Here is a 21870-nt window from a genome sequence, read left to right as displayed (position 1 = left end):
TCGCAGTCAAACCGAAACTCCGGTTGAAAGACCTATATACAGTTAGCCAATAGTTTAATCTCTCTCTCTCTCTCGCCTAAAATGTAGCTTTTATTGAAATTACTAATATTACTAGTGAATTTTTTTGTAAATTGAAATAATCCCTTATTATAATATATGTACAGCATAAAAATATGTCCCTTATGTATATCCATAGAAAGTCACGGAATTCCCATGATTTATTCAACACTGTTCAAGGTGAAAACGAAAGTGAAAAAATAAAGGTGTGGTCACAGCACTGTACATTTTGTACAGTAAGTACCCATCAAAATAGGTAAGATAATATATTAGACCGAGGATAATCTACCCATTTCAAAATTTTCTCACGCTCATCAATCTGATTGGCTCACTGCTAGGCAGGCACATTTCAGATGAAATGGCGTCTCTGTGCCTTCTCTCGGTGCTGTGCATTGTGCTGCTCTGTTCAGCTGAGGCAGCACAGCAATATAAAGTGGTGTCAGCTTGTCCAAGGGACGAAACCAGTTGGAGATTTGAATCGAACAGGAAGAAATGCCAGGAACCCACCCCAGACTATTTGTGTGCAGCCATGGAAAATTGGGTGGGACATTTCGGAGAAATCTGTACTAAATATGGACTGTCACCTAAAAGTAAGTGGACTGAATTAAATTTCAGTATAAAGTGATGCATGGTCATTATCAGTGGAAGGATACATACAATTAGTAGCTAAATTGTACACAGACTTTACACTATGCTGCATGTGATGTTGAAGGTCTAAACTGTTTAATATCTTTAGTTTAGAGAAGTACATGCAGGCCAGGCATAGCTTGCTCAAATCTCTATGTTGTTTTTGTCCAAGTTATACTGCGTTTCAGAAATCTAAATCTCTGCTCTCTACCATACTTGAATGTTTGGCATTATCAAAAGTATTAAACAGTGTTAAAGAGAGCACTGATTATTAAAACAGCAACTTGAGCAAGTCTATAAGGCATAGTCTACATCCATGTGAATGACAATAAGGTCTTCTGTCTGAAGCATAGCTGAGTGTTCTATATAAAGCATAGTCATTATTTATGATGTAACAACTCGGATGCAGCACCATGTCAGAATGTAGCCTTACTCATGTCACTGACAGGGACATTGTCGAATGAGGATTCGAGGAAATGCAAAAAAAAAGAAAAAAAAAAAGAACAAAAAAACCAGGACCAATGTCAAAATATAAAAGTGGGGTAGCCAGCCGAATCTCAGATTAAGAAGTTTCTAGACGAAATGAAAGCATTTTGAATGTTTGTTTGAGGGGAAAAAATTATTATTTTATATGAAATATAAACCAAGGGAAAAATTGGATAGGAAAACTATTTCAGTGGGGATTTTTTTTTAATTATCCTTTATGCATACACTGTTACAAAATAATGGGTTCCTTCATTTACAGACAAATGTGCAGTACTTAACAACCAGACCTACAATTTGGACTCTGTTGATTGTAAAGCTCCATCCAACTGTCCAGATAAACCGTACAGTCCTGGGGAATTGTGGAAATGTAAGTATACATTAGACATACTGCATTACTCAGCTGCATTTGAAAGAACAAGGTACGATTGTATACATATAAAGGCCCAAAAAAATTCTCCCGATTTAAATGTGTCTTGAATCAAGCTTGATCTGTGTTTTGAATAAGTTAAATACATGCTAATGCTTCGTTCACATGGATGCGCATTAAATTTTACTTCGCATCAAATTTGATGCGAAGTAAAATAATGCGCATTAAATTAATTTGAATTAAATAGCGTTCACACGGCGGTATGCGAAGTAAACTAATGCGCATTAAATTCGTATGCATCTCTATTAAAGGGTGCGCATAGACTATGTTATTGAAAATTATTTTTATAGATATTTTAATGAATATTGTGTAAATGCAGAATTCTTTGTTCAAAACGCTATATACATGTAGATCTAGAATAGTTACATGTTTACAATTCACATGCTGATCTACACATTAGGAGTTTTGTCGTGTTTAGTTATATGTTCCCAAGAAATTACTTGTTATTTCTTCTGACAACCAGCATTCAATCTAGACAATATATTGTTTCTTCATGGGCCCAATTTTAAAACTTCGAAACGTCTTTTTCACCATTCCTCTGGCTACTGTTGTGACGTAATTTTTAATTACTAATACGTATTATAAGTCTACTATGACGTCATATGGTATGAAAAATTAACAATGAGCGGCATATTTGTTTTAAGAAATGTAAAGAAGAAAATCATATTATCACTATTTTAAAACATTTTTGTCGTATTTAAAAACAATTCCTTCCACATATATTACTCAGTATGCTTATGCAGAGCACAGATTTACGTCTGACATTATCTAATGACATGCTGTTTGTACATGTTTTAGTGATTATTATCATTTTGCTTAGTTTTTCGTACAAAACTGACATGAATATATATAGCTGACCATGGGTATGATGCATGTGAACCAAATTTGCCATTACGCATGCGTGTACATTTAATGCGAATTAGCTTCGCTTAGCGTTCACACGGAGCTAATGCGAAGTAAATTTAATTCGCATTAAATCGCGACGTCAATTTTAATTCGAAGTAAACTAATGTGCATTAAAATCTCTGTGTGAATGCGGTTCAGATTTAATTCGCATTAACTTACGTTTAATGCGAATTAAATTCTTCGTGTGAACGAGGCATAAGTATACTATCTCAACTTAAATCAAAGTTATTTCTTATTTTATAGCATTATTACGTCATGAATAAGAGTTCTTCCCGTCTTTTTCAAAAAGAGATTGATAACTGTTAAATTTCATCTAGATTATTGCTTAGGAAAAGGTTTGCCCATCCGTCGAGCAAAATGAAATTAATATATATTGTGTATTAAGAGAAGATGAAAAATGTGTTTGAATATGAATTTGCTCGACTCATGGGCTGTATGTTTTCTGAAAGGAAAACCCCATGAATTTATGAAAATTTTCATTGATTTTTGCATTTTTTGGCAATTGTATGCTAACTTCACGCTCCTGTCATACAACACAAAGCAATTTTGGATCATATTAAATGTAGTTTGGATTTGCTTATATATTCCTTATTTGAATGCCAGATTTTGGGACTCCTACTGAAATCATATATTTTCTAGGCCAGATTACTATAGAAAATGTCTCTACTTCTTTATGCAGAAAGACGATGCATGCTATAGGCTTCATTTTTCATGGCATACAGTGCATGAAAGCCATTGTTGAAAGATCACAATATGCCACTAATCCAATGGTCATTGGTTGTATACCACTAGTTTAATGACCTTGGCAAGATACCATTAGTTTGATGACCTTGGCTGTAGGCCTATGTCACTAATCCAATGACCTTGGCTATATACCACCAATCCAATAACCTTGACTATTTACATCTACCACTAGTTTGATGACCTTGGCTGTAGGCCTTTATCATTAATACAATGACCTTGGCTATATACATGTACCTCTAGTTTGATAACCTTGGCTTTAGGTCTATATCACTAATACAATGACCTTGGCTATATACCATTAATCCAATGGCCTTGGCTATTTACATCTACCACTAGTTTGATGACCTTGGCTGTAGTCCTTTATCACTAATACAATGACCATGACTATTTACATGTACCACTAGTTTGATGACCTTGGTTGTAGGTCTTCATCACTAATCCAATGACCTTGGCTATATACATGTACCACTAGTTTGATGACCTTGGCTTTAGGCCTTTATCACTAATACAATGACCTTGGCTATTTACATGTACCACTAGTTTGATGACCTTGGCTGTAGGTTTTTATACGCCCGTCTTAAGACGGGCCGTATTATGTTATGGCCTTCATGTCCGTCCGTCTGTCTGTCCGTCCGTCTGTTAGCTTTTTCGTGTCCGGCTCATAACTTAAATACTATAAGGCCTAGAATAATCAAACTTTGTCAGTTGATACATCTTGGGTAGAAAGTGTGTCGCACATTAAAACCAGGTCGCTGTGACTTTTAATTAAGAAGATATGGCCAAATATGGTAAAACCCTGTCCGGCTCATAACTTGAAAACTATTTGATCTAGAATCATGAAACTTGGTCATCTTATGCATCTTAGGTAGAAGGTGTGTCGCACTGTACTTTAAGGTCACTGTGACATTTAGTTGAAGTGATTTTTTGAAAAAAGTATGTTATAATTGGTACAATCCCTACTCATATAAGAGTTTTGTAGAAAACCTCATTCAAAAATGTTACATCAAGAAAACACATTTTTTTTATGATATACTGTACAGCTTTTTTTTAGCCTATGTAATGTTTCCTTTGTTTCTAACAATAACATGAGAAATTCCACTTGTCCCATGGGAGTAGCATGCAAAGGGCATTTTGACAAGACTAATTAATGAGTTTTGTGTAGAGCATCTCTGATCAACATGATCAAGCAGGTGTTATCTTTATCTCTAGGGAATTGGGCAGAGAGATCTTAGCCTATACCAGAAATTATTTGTGAAAGTGAATTTGTTTGTTGTGGTTAGTCTTTATTTTCAAAATTAATTTGACATTGTACTATATAATTTTTAATTTTTTTTCTCAGCAACCTATATGCAGAGTATCATTTCTCACTAAGACAACAAATGGTTGCAATATGTATAAAGGCCTATTTTAATGATTAGTATTTTGATGTTTTGTTATGGCTGTGGCATTGTTCAGAAAAAAGATATACAATGAACAAAGCTGCAGATTGGGCATTTGTGTAAATCTGAACAGATGAAATAGTATTGCAATAACCATATTAAAAAATGTTAATTCAAGAAACTACACATTCTTCATTATATACACTGTACTATACAGCAGTATATAACAAACAAATTATTTCTTTTGTGTCAGTAACAAGAGAAATTTCCCTTGTCCCATGGGTGTAATTATCAAGCAATTCAGGAGGCATTTTGCTAACAGAAAAATTGCATTCTGTCAAATTACAGATTAATTAATGAGTTTAGAAGATTTCTGTTACAGCAATCTGATCAAGGAGGTGCTATCTATATCTCTTGCAATCGGGAATTGGGCAGAGGAATCTGGCCTTCTAATTGATCTGTCAAATTTTAGAACAGTTCTAATTGGTAGCCATTACTTTGAAAGTTAATTTGGTATCAAGTTTAAGAATTAATATGATATTGTAAAATATATTTTTATTTTATATCTCAACAACAAGGTGCAGATTGTCATGTCTCACTAAGATGACAGTTTTACAGTCTAAGAATAAACATAATGGCTAATGTTTGATGTTTTATTACGCTGTGCATTGTTCTTCATTCCTTAAAATACAATGAGCAAAGCTGCAGATGTGCATTTCTCAAGTCTAACACAACCAGTTGAGAAATATATGATGTATTATTTTTTTTTAATTAATAACTACACCATAGGAGATGCACCAGTATTTGAAATAACCGTTTTTAATCTATATTTATTGATATTGACATCACCATGCATATTTTACTTTTATACTTGAAGATTTGACAAAGGCAGAGCTGATATATGTATTTTTTGATAAGTTGAATAAATCAACCTTTTTGAGTACTCCCATTTATTGTAAGTTGTTTGCTTGGATAAAGGGCTATCTTGCACTTTAATCATTTCATTGAAACCATTTGGGAAAATGTTTTTATATCCTTTTAAAAATCATTAAGCTTACATTATCAATATTTGAAGCAATGTCACATGAGGCCATAAAGTGGGTAAGATTCTTAAAGGAAGGTTGACATTTGGTTCCATGCATACCTATCTCTTCATGGTGATATGTTCATGTTAACAATATGTGACGGGTGTATCATGTGCCGTGGCGGTGCACTTTATTATCACTAATACAATGACCTTGGCTATTTACATGTACCTTAAGTTTGATGACCATGGCTTAAGGCCTATATAACTAATACAATGACCTTGGAGATATACCACTAGCCTGACATTAACTTGACTACCAGGCTACATGTAGTAGAATTGCTTTACAGAATTATAAATTGGGTTACTGTTAAAATACTGTAATGAAAATTTGTCATGGGATAGTGCCTTGTAATATTTGTTGTAATGGCTACAAAAGTGTGTTTCATTTAATAATTTGGAAATACAGATGTATTTCACAGGAAGAATAATTTTGTTTGGGAAGTTTTAAAGCAGACAAAATGGTTTTGAATGTTTTTTATTTCATCATGTGTGATAATATTACTTTTATCACCTCTGTTCTAAGGTTTTTGTGTATTTGCAGTGGTTATAGCATAATCACTTAATCATGATAATCATGCAAGGACTATTTCATGCATTACTTTTATTGATCAATTTAGTGACCATTAAATCCATCAGTATGTACCGACCTATACGTGAAAATATCCATAGGAAGTCAAGGTTTATTGCATTTGTATATACACAGCAATCTAACACAGGGCTCCAAATGTTACACATAAGTCTAAGTATATTCTTTCTTAGACCTTGCACTAGTAGAAGCCAGTATGCATAGATCAGAGAGCAAACCCCCTTACAACTAAATAGGGAAATCAATATCTGAGCAGCCTGTCACCTGTTCTGACCTGGAGAACAATATTATCAAAACTTCCCCACATTCCAAGATGGATTGGTGTACACATTTGTACACATTACTCACAAAATATGTAGCCTGGACTGCATGACCTAGTTTCCATGCCTGAGATTTTTATGTCTGATTCTGATTATTTTCTTTGCTAGGATAATTTGACAAAATGTCTATTTTGTGAATTAAACGTTCTTCTAACAACGGTAAAATGATATTAGATTATGTTCCCCTAATTTAACCATTCACAAATTAAGTAACACGCATGTACTATTAGAAATGATACTTTAATCATGGTTTTTATTAACTTTTCCAGAAAAGATAGTATTGCTTATACATGTATGCATAAATCTGTATTCAATCTAATTGTGCAAGGAGATAATGTTTTCAGTCCTTTTTGTACAAATTATTTATGCATTTAAGTGTTGATATTTTGGGAAAGTATGTATGATACAATTCTGTTTAAGTGATATTTATCCAATTTTCAGTTGATTCAACCACCCCTCCACCTAAATCTGAAGATAATTCTCAGTTTATGGTAAAAAGATGTGTAGGTAACAGCTGGTGTACATGACCAGCAAATTCATGATTGTTGTTGTTTTTTTCAAGTGGGAAGGGGCGTGGCAGTGCAGAGTAATAAGATGAATCTGCTCTACTCAAAAACTAAAAGATAATTTTGATAAAACACAACTTTGTCAAATGCATAATTGGTACAGGAGAGATAATGGCCCTATCCTGAGTACACATTTCTTGTATTAATCTGGATTTCAGGGATTGTAAATATTTAGTGATAATCATGATAACAGTTTTATGTATTCCTTGTTAGCTATGTCACTTAAGTGTTTTACAGAAAAGCTATGGATATAATGACAACATGTTTGAAATATCATTTAAAATTTTGATTGTCTCCAATTCATAGTATGACCTTTGGGCCTTTTAGTAATACATGTATTATGTTAAGATATCCAGATGGATGAATTAATTTACTTTCAGACATTTATGATATTTTTAGGGCTCTTCAATCACTGTAGAAATTGTTTCTATATATGTACACCTATATAGCTGTGTCATAAACTGATATGGGATCATCACATGTACGGTTATCATAAGGGAAGTTCTCTCTGCTGTGAACTTGATACCATTATTATAATAGAGCTGTAATTATATACACCCTTACAATGCAAGGCAGAGCATTTTAGCATGTATTGAACATGATGAAGTGGATATCATGTGAGGATAAATGTTCAGCTCATGGACACAAATGTCCATGGTTATAGCGTTTATAATACCCCACACCATTATTGATGCTCTTTTCCTTCTCCCCATCCTTCCTTCCCCTCCTATCCCTGTTTTCCACTTTTTTCTTCCTTTCCTCTCTTTTTCTATTCCCTCCTTCTTTTCTTCCCCTCCCCCCATATCATATCCTCTCCCTTCCCTCTTCTCACACCTCCCTTTTACCCAGTCTGTCTCCATGCATGTAAGTATGGATCAAGTTGGTCTATGTACAGTATTGCATCAATGAGCATATACAGTTGGGAATATAAAGTTCTTTAGCACACTCTGCAGAATCTGTCAAAGTCTGAGAGTTTTTGAACTGACATTCCTTTTGGCATGTTCAGTCATGAGTATAAATAGAATTGTAATTGGAGTCTTTTTATACTTGTACATGTACTTGTAAATGTACTTATAAATACTATGAAATATTAAGCCTGAACACAAGTATACACTTGTTAGCTGCCATGATATTTTACGAAAATTATGGTGTGGTACAAGTTGCATACCAGCCATTTTAATCGATGAAATTATGATTCATCAAAATGAAATTATAAATAGAATGATACAATATTTGATTTGCTGAGTCAATTGACATGAAGTTGTGGTGTTTATAAGCTCAATGGTAGAGAGCTTTGAATACTTGCACTATAAATAGGTCAGAATTCAGTTTGGTCTGACCTGAAATAAAATCACTGCATTTTATTATGTAGAGTCATAGAGAGCAGATGTCAGGATTTAGTCTGATTTTAGATTGTATCTGACTGTAGATTTAAGTGAATGTCACGGTTCATCCAGGTGACCAGTTTGTCAGAAGTGTGCAGTGAATAATTTTAAGCAATTTTGATGTTTTAAAATGTGGATTGCAATGGTTTCTGCTGAAGTCAAGGTGTCCTCGATCACAACTGTGTTCATAGGCTATATTTCCTACTGCCCAGTTCATTTGAGGAGATTATTGAGGAATAATATTTAACTGCCCCATTTTGTTATATTTTGTAAGATAGGACCATTTACAATGATATAATTCTCTTCAATATTTCATCAATATCATTACTTGAATATTAAAATGCTCTTTAACAAAAATCTTTAATCATGTTCTACAGCTAGAGGGCATTTTTACAAAGACCCTCTCTAAGGGTCAACCAGATGATCTGTTAGAAATCATTAAATGTATGTGGTATTATTGTATCAGGTATCAATTATTTAAAATAATTGAACATTAAAGGACACTTAATTGTGTTTGGTTTGTCTTCAACAATCTAATGATTTAAAGGGAGCTAATTACTCTTTAAGATTTATTTGAAGAAAAAGAAATACACCATACTGTTTGTTGTAGTATAGTATGAATGGTATTTAAACCATGCTAGGATCAAAATTATGTACCCCTCTTGGAATGATGGTGATACATGGAAAAGATATATGTCCAGAGCTTACTCTGTGTGTGTAGGACAGTCTGTTTCCTAAGAAGATTGATTGTATCTTGCTTAACGTCTCGCTCGAGAATTTTTCACTCATATGGAGACGTCAACAAGACCGGTGAAGGGCTTCAAATTTAGGCCTATGTTCGGCGCTGATGGCCATTGAGCAGTGAGGGTTCTTTATCGTGCCACACCTACTGTGACATGGGTCATCCGTTTTTAAGTTCATCTCCGAGGACCCGTGACCTGATGCCGAATGTTATCACTACCTGTTTTAACGACTTAGGTGTGTCGCGACCGGGATTCGAACCTGGGTCTCCCGCATGCGGGGCGAACGCTCTAACCACTCGGCCACCGTGGCGGTTTCCTAAGAAGAAACATCAACTTCACAAGTCAAGGGTTATGGATTCATTACCTCGCACTAACCCTTGACATCAGTCGCTATATAGAAGTTGGGACCATTACACAATCCACTTTAAATAAAACATTCAATGAAATCACTGCATCTTGTTATGGTGTACATGCAAATGACGCGATATCATACTGCTGTATTGATAAACACACACAATTGTAATATTTACACCACTAATTACGTTTATTGATAGTAGATCAAGTTTGGAAACCTTTTTGCTGAAGACAATATTTGCTTAAATGACTGAAATAGCCGTAACTGTTGGTCTCAATACACATGTTTTTATTTGAATCTCTCACTTTGCGTTGTTATAAATAGAACCATGCACATTCTCATTGGTTCTCACTCTTTTGTGGAACCAATCAGAACGAGCCCAACTTTTTGATAGTCACTGATGTCAAGGGTTAGTGCGAGGTAATGAATCAATAACCCTGGACAGGACTTATTTTGAAGATAAAGAAGAAACTTATTTTGTAGATTTCTTCTCAAGAACCACTAAGCAATTTAAAACAAGGCTTGCAGTCCCAAACCTTCATGGGTGAAGGCACTGTCAGGGGGATTGCAAATTTATATAAGCCATGTTTATCATTATGTTAAAGATGAATTGTATTGGGTTAATTCCCTTTCATCTGAATATGGTTTTGAGATAATTATTAACATGCAATTATCATTCTTCTTCATATAGATCAGATTTGCTACCAAAATTTTTATGGCACGTAAGTATTTAATGACTTTTATATTATACGTATAAAACTTAACCATGCACACACTATAGATTAATGGAGGAATTTAAAATATTGAAGTTTCATATACTATGTGGTCTAGTCGGTAAGTTGATTTCCAAAATGGTAATCTCAGAAGCACACGCTGGTACATGTACCTGCACACAAGTCCACTTTTGACTCCAAAATTTCAACATTGTGATAATTATAAGATCCATTGTGAAATATATTAAAGACTGGATAGATATATATGACACATAAGAAATAGATTGAAATCACATTATTTGTATGATTTTTCCTCCCAAACATGTAATGTATTTTAAGGGAATCACAAATAGTAATTAGGAATATAATTTTGGCATGTTAGCATTGCTTTTCATCTGTTGGTCTGTTAGTAGACATAACATTGATGGACCAATACAACTACATAAAATTTAATTAACTTAATGTAAGCTCTTGATTTTCAGGTCAAAAGGTCAATATAAGGCTCCTAACTGTTTAGCATGCATATATTGTCTCATTGATAGTCAATCTTTATACTGAAGAGGGTGTTGCACCGAAGCGGGAACTTTCCCTAATCAGAGCTCTGTGCCAGAACTCGTGACATAGAACTGCATGACCTTCATCCATATTCAAACTCTTAATTATCGCGTATTAAGCATTTAGATACCTGTAGGATTCCCCAGTACTAAGGACAAGCCTGATACATTTTATGTGTTAATACATTATACATGTAGTCTAAACATAATTTTTGAAATCTTGAAAATGAAATTGTCTTTTTTTTTTCTTCTGAAGAATATCAGATACAATGTATACGGTTACATGTTATGAGTGTATCAAATATTTAATATTCTATACTACTACAGTCCAGAAGCTCTTATACTCATATGCATTATTTTCTACAACCAACAATTGGCAACTGTACATGACTCTGACCACAAAACAAAATATGGGAAGTTTAATATGCATTAATAAAGTTCAACATAATTCGAAGTACATGCACCTGTAAAAATTTATTCACCATAGCAATTTGTTACTGCATGGAAAACATAAAATCTTCTCCACTCAAACTGTTTAACGGTTATTTACCTTGTTTGGCCTTAAAATTTCTCTTCCAAAGCTTTGCAAAGTTCACAACGGTTTTTTGTAAAAGGCACAATGCCTTTACTCGGAAAACATGCAAGATCTCATTAGCAACCTTGACTATTAAAACACAGGTATTGCATGCTGTATTCTGCATGTTTGTAGCGAGTCCTATTCAGAAACTAAACAGTGTCCAGGTTGGAAGCTTATTTCAAACTCGGCACATAGTTATAAACAACTAAAAATGTGTTTCAATTAAGAGAACAAAATCTAGATGGAAAATATAATATATAAAAAAAATTTGTTCGAGAGGGATTCGAACCCAGTTGTTTTTTAAAAAAAGAAAACATCTTAAAGTTTACTTATAAAAGTCGATGACTTTATACCCACTGAACCACACAGTAGACCATACATTACAGTCAAATAATTTTGTAGAGAGCATCAGTTGATAGTATGTGTAAATCTTAAAGTGCATACATTGTATTTTCTTTTTTTCGATAGGACACCTACTCCTGCTGTCACCACTACGAAAGAAATGACGACTATCCCTCCAAATTCATCGTAAGAATGCATCCATAACTTTAAAGCATTTATGTTTAATATGATTTTCCCATACATAACATGGAGATGGAGAGAGATATTGTACTTATAACAATTATATTACGTACTTCAAATCATTTATTATTGTTTGATCAGCTGCCAGCTCCACCTTAATTTACACATGTAACAGGCCGAAGGTGAAAGAAAAATTATGTCTTAAAGTTTATATAAATTTTCTTATAATTTTCTTGGGATCAACTATCTGCTAATTTTCAAATACTTAGGCCCTTCCAATTTTTTGGAATCTGCAGACATAATACCAAAAGAAGACACATAATGGTCATAGCTTAAGAATTACGGGAAAGCGACTTCATATTTGCACAGGAGAAAGGTCAAGGTTTTCGCATATAAGTCAAGTTTTTGGGAGTAAAATTTTGACTGAAGTCTGTGTTCGATTTATAAGCAAATTCTACAAAACTTTTTTTCCCTTGCTGCACAACTTATAATGAATTGTGACATTTGATGATGTTTTCATTGTCTTAATGTCAGTCAGATCAGTAAGAAATCACCATTAGTGGTCATTTAAATAGCACATTAAAACTCACGAGTACGTACCACTGCAATGACATTAGTGAAGATGTACGTAAATGTATAAAACTCACGAGTACCTACAGTACCCGCAATGTTATTCTTGACATGATAAACGATAGAACACGATACACGCACAATAGGATAGGATACACGCACGATAGGATAGGATACACGATAAACCTGATAAACGCAAAACCTGATAAACGATCTTCACGATAGACCTGATAAACGCAAAACACGATAAACGGAAAACCTGATAGAAATGTTGTAAATTTAGAATCAATTTAGACAGAACGAAATTTTGATACCGACAACATAATTACATTATGTTCGTAATAATAATGAAGGATTTCAATATTCATTATACACCTAAAATGTATCATTTCTTTAATACACGGTCGTACTTTCAAAAAAATATTTTTATTTAAATTTTTTATGCCATCACAGCTAAAATCAGAAAACTAAACTGTACACGGTATTTAATTCATTATTTGATATCTATCTGAATTTTCCCAGCCAATGATTCTAAAATTATAATTGTCACCTAATGTTTAATATATAAATTATACAGTGAATTAATTAAATTTAATATAATGTAGTGATATCATGCTTCAGTAGCTCTCTAATTCTAATGTCTATTATTTTGAATGTGAAATAAACCAAGGAATATTTTGTGTGTGTAGCGAGGAGGGGGCTATTTTGCATCAAGCACTAAGTTCACCGGTCATTCAACAATTACAACTATTTTCATCATGACCACTTTAAAAAAACATTCACTGCATTACCCCAAATCTTCATACGTTAGATATTTCTACACGATGAGTGATGATTGATATTCATAAGTAATTGGAACATATGTATTTGAATTGATATCTTAATAACAAAAATAAATAAACTATGAAAAAATAAATAAAACACGGCTTTTTTAAATTCACAATATTGAAATGCTTAAAAAAAATTGTGTTTAGTATGTAAAAAAATACAAATAATCATCAAACCTGGTGTTAATTTCCAGTATCTACCCATACGATTATAGGTACAAGTACAAGTGTACAAATAAAAAACCCAACAACGATGACAGCCGAGTCATGCCCAGTTGGGCAGACTTTTGCGAGATATGCAACATCCTTGCACCCTTTTAAAACTTAATCTTCTAAATGTGTCAAATACAATGTCCCTAAGAATGTTTGAAGTCAAAACACAGGTGATACACAGACGCGCACAAGTTCAATGGTGGGTATATAAATAGAACACAGGTGGAAAAAAAATCAGAAGAAAACGAGCCTTTATTAAAATATATGTAATAAACAACGTAATTTACCAATTTTTCCTTTCAAATCGGAACTTCCTATTTCTCTGTTAGTGTTAATTACAAATAATTGTTTCTAGACAAGCAAATGTTTATGAACTGTACACGAAGGAGCTTTCAGATTTACGGTTCCCGGTTTGCTCGGCAAACCACTGCCTACTTTTCATATTACTTAGAATGAAATTGTGATAAATTTTCACCCTCTCTGGACAGACAAATAGCTCTTCTTGTGTCTTAAAATCGACAGTTTTATGTTCTCCAAATACACTGTCTTTTCTCGATTCCTAAAAATAGTTTCTTTAACGAAACGAATACAGCTTTCAAAAAGTATCGTACTTTTTCATTAGATTTGATATACAATCCCGATAGTTTCTGAAGCTACACGATAAACGATTTTCACGATAAGTGGAAAACCTGATACACGCAAAACACGATACGCGATAGACCTGATAAACGCAAAACACGATAGAAAACGGAAAACCTGATAAACGCATTTAACACGATACGATAGGATACACGCACAATAAGATAGGATACACGCACGATACGATAGGATACACGCACGATAGGAATATCAAGAATAACGTTGCAGGTACTGTACCACTGCAATGACATTAGTGAAGATATACGTAAATGTATAAAACTCATGAGTACCCACCACTGTAATGACATGTAGTTAGTGAAGATATACGTAAATGCATAAAATTCACGAGTACCTACCACTGCAATGACATTAGTGAAGATATAGGTAAATTTAATGTACTTGATTCCTCAATTTTACAATGTCAATTAAAATCAACAAAGGTAGCTAGCATTGCAGAAAAAATGTATTTAACCTGTGTAAAGGGGTTATTCACATTTTTTATGCAATGATTGCTACCTTCATCACCCAATGAAATAACGAAGAAACCACAGCAAATGGTAAAACCATGAATCTTATCAATAAAAATGCAACCAACAAAAAAATTAAGGGTACTGTTTTTGAAAATCCCAGGTTCATATTACACTAGTATTGCTTGTGCTTAGAATAGCTTAATCAGTTGCACCACTGGCTGTTCATGTATATACTCTGATTATGTTTTGCCTTGGTTTGAAGCCGCCTCACGCCACACTTTTATTTTTGATTTTGCATTTTCAACTTTTTTATATCTTATATTTTTATGTGTATATTTACCTTCAATAATTTAGTTTAGATGCATATATACATGTACATTCTATATATAAAAAGCATTAAATGAGATTATACAAGCACAGTCAAGGGGAACTGTTGATTTTATTCCAAGGACAGTAATCATTCATTGAACTGTGTTAATACTTGACAGATGTACATGTGCAACAATTGCAAAATCTTTATTTATACATGTAAATAAACTTTGTGCATAATAGAAATATATCTTTTGGAGGAATTTTATTCACTATAGTTATAATACAAAATCTGGTAAGCTATTTGATGCTGAAGAAGTTTATATTTTCAATAGAATATTTAAAAAAGATGTTGTCAAAGGAAATAACTACCATGCTAGTATTTTCTCTTACTGTATTTCTGTTATATAACGATATCCTGAAATACACAATAATTTGTAAATATACATACTTAAAAAGTAGCAGTTTTTTTAAACTGTTCAAAACAAGTTTTTATGTATTTTTATTTTGCTGTTTAATGAAAATGTGCGATTTTCTGATGTTGACATAAAACATGTACATCTGTTTTATGACTTTCTGACATCATTAAAAATGCCAGGAAACATAAAATTTCTTTGAATATTGATTAGATTGAGTGAAAATTAACAATTTTTCTACTTTTGAAAAGTCACATGAGGGTGGAGCAGAGCTAATTACCTTAATTAGCCTTTTCTCTTCTGTATTTTCTTGATTTTTAATATAAATAATCAGTATTTCTCTGTTTGAGTATCATTTCAGTTTACTGTCTATATAAATACTGATAAACATGTACTTGCCTTATGAAAATTATATGATGCTTTCTGTTAGCGCGTCCCTATTATTTTCGCATAGTGCACAGTTATTTAAAAATGTGCACTATCACTATTTCTTCTGTGTAACTTTACTTTTTTTGTCTTCTTCAAACTTACAAGTATAATATAAATCCATTTATTTAGAAAAACAATGTGCTCATTTGCAGATTTGAACCTGGGGCTGCACGCTTATGAAGTGATGTATGTGCTATCAATTATGTCACCACAGTTCTTCTCTATTTGTATATGAATTGATAAATGATATGCAAATATATAAACTAAAGTTTACAACTTACAAATATAACCGTCATAGAGAAAACATTTGATTTATGCAAAAATGATGAGTTATCATCCATATTTGATGGTTATGCATGATAAAATAACAAATTGATGAATATCGCATATAAAATAGCTGCATCATTCAACATTGGAAGTGCATTGAGAGTGCATGATCGCTCTTTACTCATTGAAATATGTAAATTTTGATCTACATTTTTGAAAAACATGGACAGTCAGCATGATAGTAACAACAATTATAAGCAGTGTTATTATGATATGATGAAATAATGCTGAGCTTTTCGGTTGGCTGATTGAGGTCCAGCAAACAAAAAAACATAGAATATTATGTTCACCTGCTTGTGACTTTGAGGTGAACACAGCATTTGATTTCTCCAACATCGGACCAAAAGTTTGGAAATATTCAATTGATTATTCATTTTTGGGTCAATAAAAACTGATGTCTCTATACTCACCTACAACTGTCGTTTGCTGTAACTGTCGGGGAAAAAGGTGACTTTTATTATGAATTGGAGTTATGTTAACCCTAAATCTAAATATGACCAATCAAGCATCATTTGGTAAGTTTCAGTAGCTAGTTGTGGTGATTTTTAATGATTATGTGCTCATCTCTAATTTACCAACGATTATAGGTCTTGCGTTGTAATTGTATACAGAATGGCCGACCAAGTATCATTTCGTAGGCTCAAGTACCCAGTCTCGATGTTTTAAATCGCTCAATAATTGCGACTAATACAATCATGTAACACTAGAGAAGTATGGAGCGCCAAATTAACATAAACTCAAATAATTGAAGATATCTTCAATTATTTGAAGATATCATCAATTCAATTATTGCTCTCTTTAATGCGCGCATTAAATCAATTGTTGCTCTCATCAAATGAATTAATGCGCGCTTCAATTCAATTATTGCTCTCATCAATTGAATTAATGCGCGCATCAATTGAATTAATGAGAGCAATAATTGATTTAATGTGCGCATTAATTCAATTATTGCTCTCTTCAATTCAATTGATGAGAGCATCAATTGAATTAATGAGAGCAATAATAGATTTGATGCGCGCATTAATTCAATTATTGCTCTCTTCAATTCAATTGATGAGAGCATTAATTTGGTAGAAATATTGCTCGCAATAATTGATTTAGAGCTCGGTATAAATAATTTGATGATCTCTTTAATTCAATTGAAGATATCTTTGATTATTTACAATGCTTTTGTATAAGGAATTAATGTGCGCATCAATTCTTTTAAAGAGAGCAACAATTCAATTAAAGAGATCATTAATTCAATTGTGGATATGTTGAATTGAAGATATCTTTAATTATTTAGTTGCTCTCTCTAAAAGAATTACTGCTCTCTTCAAATGAATTAAAGATATCATTAATTCAATTGAAGAGAGCAATAATTGAATTAATGCGCGCATTAAATCCATTATTGCTCTCATCAAATGAATTAATGTGCGCATCAATTCAATTATTGCTCTCATCAATTGATTTAATGCGCGCATTATATCAATTATTGCTCTCTTTAATTGAATTGTAGCGCACATCAATTCAATTGTTGATATCATTAATTCATTTGAAGATATCATTAATTCAATTAAAGTGCGCATCAATTCAGAAGAAGAATTCATGCTATCATCAATTCATTTAATGCGTGCAATAATTCAGAATTGAAGATATCATTAATTATTTGAAGAGATCTTTAATTAAATTGTTGCGCGCATCAAATGAATTGATGATATCTTCAAATAATTGTAGATATCTTCAATTATTTGAGTTTATGTTAATTTGGCGCTCCATAGAGAAGGGGATCCTTTCTGGGATATTATTCTTAACTTCATCTTATTAATCAACATCAACAGAGTGACATGTATTTTAGCAACATTACAACAGATATATGAATTTTAAACTAGTACATGTCATTTGTCCAGACTCTACAGTATTTCGATAACCATATGTTGCTTCATGTCACATTTCTGTTAAAGGTTCCTCGAGCAGCAGATGGTAAACCAATAGTGACATAATTATACACTGCAATACATGTATAGAATTAGATTGTACAAACACGTGACTTCTGTTCAGTGACTTTAGATATGAAGTTCATATAGATACCAAAGAATGTATCACTTTGGAAATACTTTCTATATAAAGATGCGTTTGTGATGCCTTACATTGATTTTTATTTTCTGTATTTCTTGTCTTGCACCATGATGAAATTTGATGATTGTTAATTGTTAGTGAAACTGACAATCATATACATAATTTGTTTGCTTATTTTTTTCAATGCTTATTTATTTTTCTGTCTTTGTCCATTGTTACAGACCGGATGATGGTGGTTCAGGAGGAGCAGTGGCAGCTGTGGTTGTGGTTGTGGTTTTGCTTCTGATTGTGGTTATTGTTGTTTTACTGGTGTGGATGTACAGAAGAAACCAGTGGGGGTCCAGGGATAAATTAGCAGGTATGATTTATTTAATGGAAGCAATGTTTAATATGTGTTGAATGCTGCTGTGAAAAAAATGATATAAACTGGATTTATTTTACAGCCTCATTTATGTGAAATTCAATAGAAATATTGTAAATGTTTGATAATATGTTTCAACACTTTGCATGCCAAGAGTTATATCCCATTGTGGGGTCAGCTAGAGGTCAATTTGTGAAAAGTCAAACCCAACCAAATGTAAGGGGTTACTACTGTGAATTATAGCTAGTAATTATTAAGTGTTCTTACAATTGAATGGGTTGAGGTACCCTGGGACATTATTGTAATAGACTGCTATTGATGGAAAATAACAAATGTCAAGAAAATTACATTTAGGCTAAAGTAGGGAAATACTATTTTTTAACTTGCATGTTGATATGTGTATTATATTAACTGACAATTTTGACAATTTAGTCAACTGTAGTGTCCTGTCAAATGCTGGGAGTTGGGAGTCTCTAGACTGGTGGTTTTCTGTGTGATTTGACATTGATGTATTACCCAGTTGTTCTCACAATGTATTATAATAGTTACTCTTACATAAGTGATCATGTTTCTAAAACTGCTCAAGATATCGCATCACATAAAATATAATGGACAGACGTATAGAAATGGTGATTACTGTAGAGGCCCATATCTTTAATGCAGGACGATGATAATCAGAGGAAAATGTTGAATAGAAAGTACACACTATGCAAAGTTTTGTTCATTGATCGAAGGTATTGAGTTAAATTTTCTCTTGAAATTTACACAATCACTGAGTGCATGACATTGACTCCTTTAAACTTTCAAATACTTGTAAGTCTAAATGTATTTATTAATCTGTAATACTGAAGGTAAATAGAGAGCATTTTATAACCTATATCAATCAGATGGTGCCATGTGGGAATCCGAAATTTCTTCCAATCTGACAATGGCCATACCCCTGTTTACTATCGCACAGTAACTTAACACAGCTCTGACATTACGTCCAAATGGGTGTGAACACTGAAGATGGGAGTTGACTTTTGTTTCACAATTTTTGGAAAGTTATGCAGATTGAGAAATCAGAGATTTAAACAGCACAAAATGTCAAGTGATAATTATCTGCATTTATTGTAGGCTGGAGAAGTCGTCTTCCATTTGGTAGAGGTGACGAAAGCACAGGTGCACGTAATAGAGGTAAGCCTTATTCAACAAAGAACTGATGGGGTATTTTCTAGTACTTTGATGCCCAGTAATGAAGGCAAGGAAGAGAGGCTTTTGGTATGCGTACTAAATAATTTTCATAAATTTTCATAAAGAAGTAATACCAATCAATCAGCATGAAATTAGAATACATATAGACTGCTTGATAAAAAATAGCATGTTTAAAACAAAATGAGATGTGCCAAACACTAAAAACTATTTAACTGTGTTCAGAATTAACTTTTAAATTGAAAAATCTGCTTAAAACGAAACTTTTACAAGTATATTTAATTTAACTATGTAAACAAAAACATGACACAAGCCTTGTTTACATAACAAAGAATTGTGAGCTTTGTATCTCCCAAGTACCCCAACAACTGAGTTTCAGATTTTTCATGGCCTTTAGAAATACCCTAGTCATCAAAAATGGAAAAATAAAATTTAAAGACCGAGAAAATAAGCACCGCCTTCAAATTTACCTGGTCTGTGAACCCATGTCAATCAGGAGAAATTAAGCTTCAGATTGGATGCTAGAAATTGATGGACATTTGGTTACTAGTCTTTGTGTATACCTTATCTATCTAATTTGGCGATCGAGGCGTCCATGCAATCTTTTGATGCTTACCGCGTAAACTTGCTCGATAGGGAAACGGTTTTGATTTTTTCATGTAGAGATAGTCACACAATAATAGTAGTAAATTTTGCATACATTAACATAAAGTATAATAGAATATAGTAGGTTATGCTTAGGAATGAGTACGATTGATAATAATTATCATGGATTGTTGAATACATTTTACACGGACATCGATTTTATGCTAAACAGATTAATTATGAGTAAATACATTGTACATTAATGAAATCTTGTTTACACTCAGTTGCAATTTATAAGCGTAATTTTCCCATCGAATCATGGCACAAACTTCAACTAGTCGGAAGAGAAATTAGCCGCTATAAGGGCTCTTTCTTGCGTATAATGGTTGGAGTTGGGATCCAGAGGAAGAACAAATTCTTGGTCTAGACCAGTTATTGAAGGAACTGTCGGAAAATACGAATGTCCTGTTTTTGTAGGCCATGCGTTATAGACGAGTCACACAGACAACTTTGTTCTGGTGTGCGGTCCAGAAAAACTAATTTAAACAGAATAAAACTTTCTAAGCTGTTTTGGAATATATAGTCATCATGGGGCGTGAGATGATGATCGGTACATCAGCTGTACATAGCCAGAAAATCTACCGCAGTACGCAGGAACTCCCGTCGGAAACTGTATGTTTGGCAGTCAAACATCGTCGAATACTGGGTATCCGACGAACGAAGGCAGTCAAATGGATATAAGAAAACTTTGAATAAAGAATATTCTGCCTATGTATTCAATGGCTAACATTCTCATTTATGTAAGATAAATTTATCAAGCTTTAATTCTTACGTTTGATTCATTAAATTTAATCATCAATGTTTCGATTTACCGCACAAGAAAAATTACTATCATGAATTTTTCAATCTTACAAACACGTACAGGTAATGCAGGTAACACAGATAACATCCTGTATATTTGGGATGGTATATACAAGCTACAAGTAGCAGGGTTTCCTCAGGCTCAGGACTTCACACCTGCCTTAAATTAGCTCCGCCCTGCACTTAACTTACCTGAGGAAAACCGACCGCTTGAAAAACTCAGCCTTTAAAAATTTTCAGCTCAAAAGGTGTCCATGTGCCTTTAAAGAATATTTTTTATTTATGCAAGATAAGCTCCAGTGTTAATAAAATCAAGTCAATTTCTGGAAAAATATGAAGTAAGTGCTTCAAAATAATCCCAGGATGTTGTAAATATGCAATCCAATTACTATGATTACTAAAGAATCTGAATTGTAATGATGAGACCAATTTAGTTTCCAGATTTAACATAACTTTTGATCTCTCCAACTCTCTCAGTTTTATCAAGGTCCTTTTAAGAGTTATCGAGAGTCACCTGTATTGATATTCATTAAATGATTAATGGTTAACACACTGTGGAATGTTTATGATCAATCTTGAT

At 33.1% G+C, this 21870-nt stretch overlaps 1 protein-coding gene and 1 long non-coding RNA gene across 7 annotated transcripts in view; one reads left to right on the top strand and one right to left on the bottom strand.

Annotated features, from left to right (window-relative positions):
* Positions 1–21870, top strand: part of LOC125682114 (uncharacterized) — a 49375-nt gene continuing 27505 nt past the window's right edge. The window contains exons 1-7 of one of the 6 annotated variants that reach the window (XM_056160129.1): positions 1–313; positions 411–647; positions 1430–1537; positions 10360–10390; positions 11981–12040; positions 18514–18650; positions 19770–19829. In XM_056160129.1, coding sequence (XP_056016104.1) covers positions 416–647; positions 1430–1537; positions 10360–10390; positions 11981–12040; positions 18514–18650; positions 19770–19829 — 628 coding nt within the window. In that variant the 5' untranslated portion in view covers positions 1–313; positions 411–415. Of the gene's footprint in view, positions 648–1429; positions 1538–10359; positions 10391–11980; positions 12041–18513; positions 18651–19769; positions 19830–21870 lie in introns of all 6 variants that reach the window. The other 5 variants (XM_056160122.1, XM_056160142.1, XM_056160146.1 and 2 more) reach the window with 5 other exon arrangements.
* Positions 12596–15252, bottom strand: LOC130053252 (uncharacterized). Its single transcript, XR_008801779.1, has 2 exons — positions 14636–15252; positions 12596–12687 (listed from the first exon to the last, which is right to left on the bottom strand). It is a non-coding gene; the product is annotated as an uncharacterized LOC130053252 (long non-coding RNA).

The sequence above is a fragment of the Ostrea edulis genome, chromosome 1 (genome assembly GCF_947568905.1).
Source record: "Ostrea edulis chromosome 1, xbOstEdul1.1, whole genome shotgun sequence".
Lineage (NCBI taxonomy): Eukaryota > Metazoa > Mollusca > Bivalvia > Ostreida > Ostreidae > Ostrea > Ostrea edulis.
The sequence above is the reverse complement of the archived record's forward strand: the minus strand, read 5'-3'. Positions and strand labels throughout refer to the sequence as shown.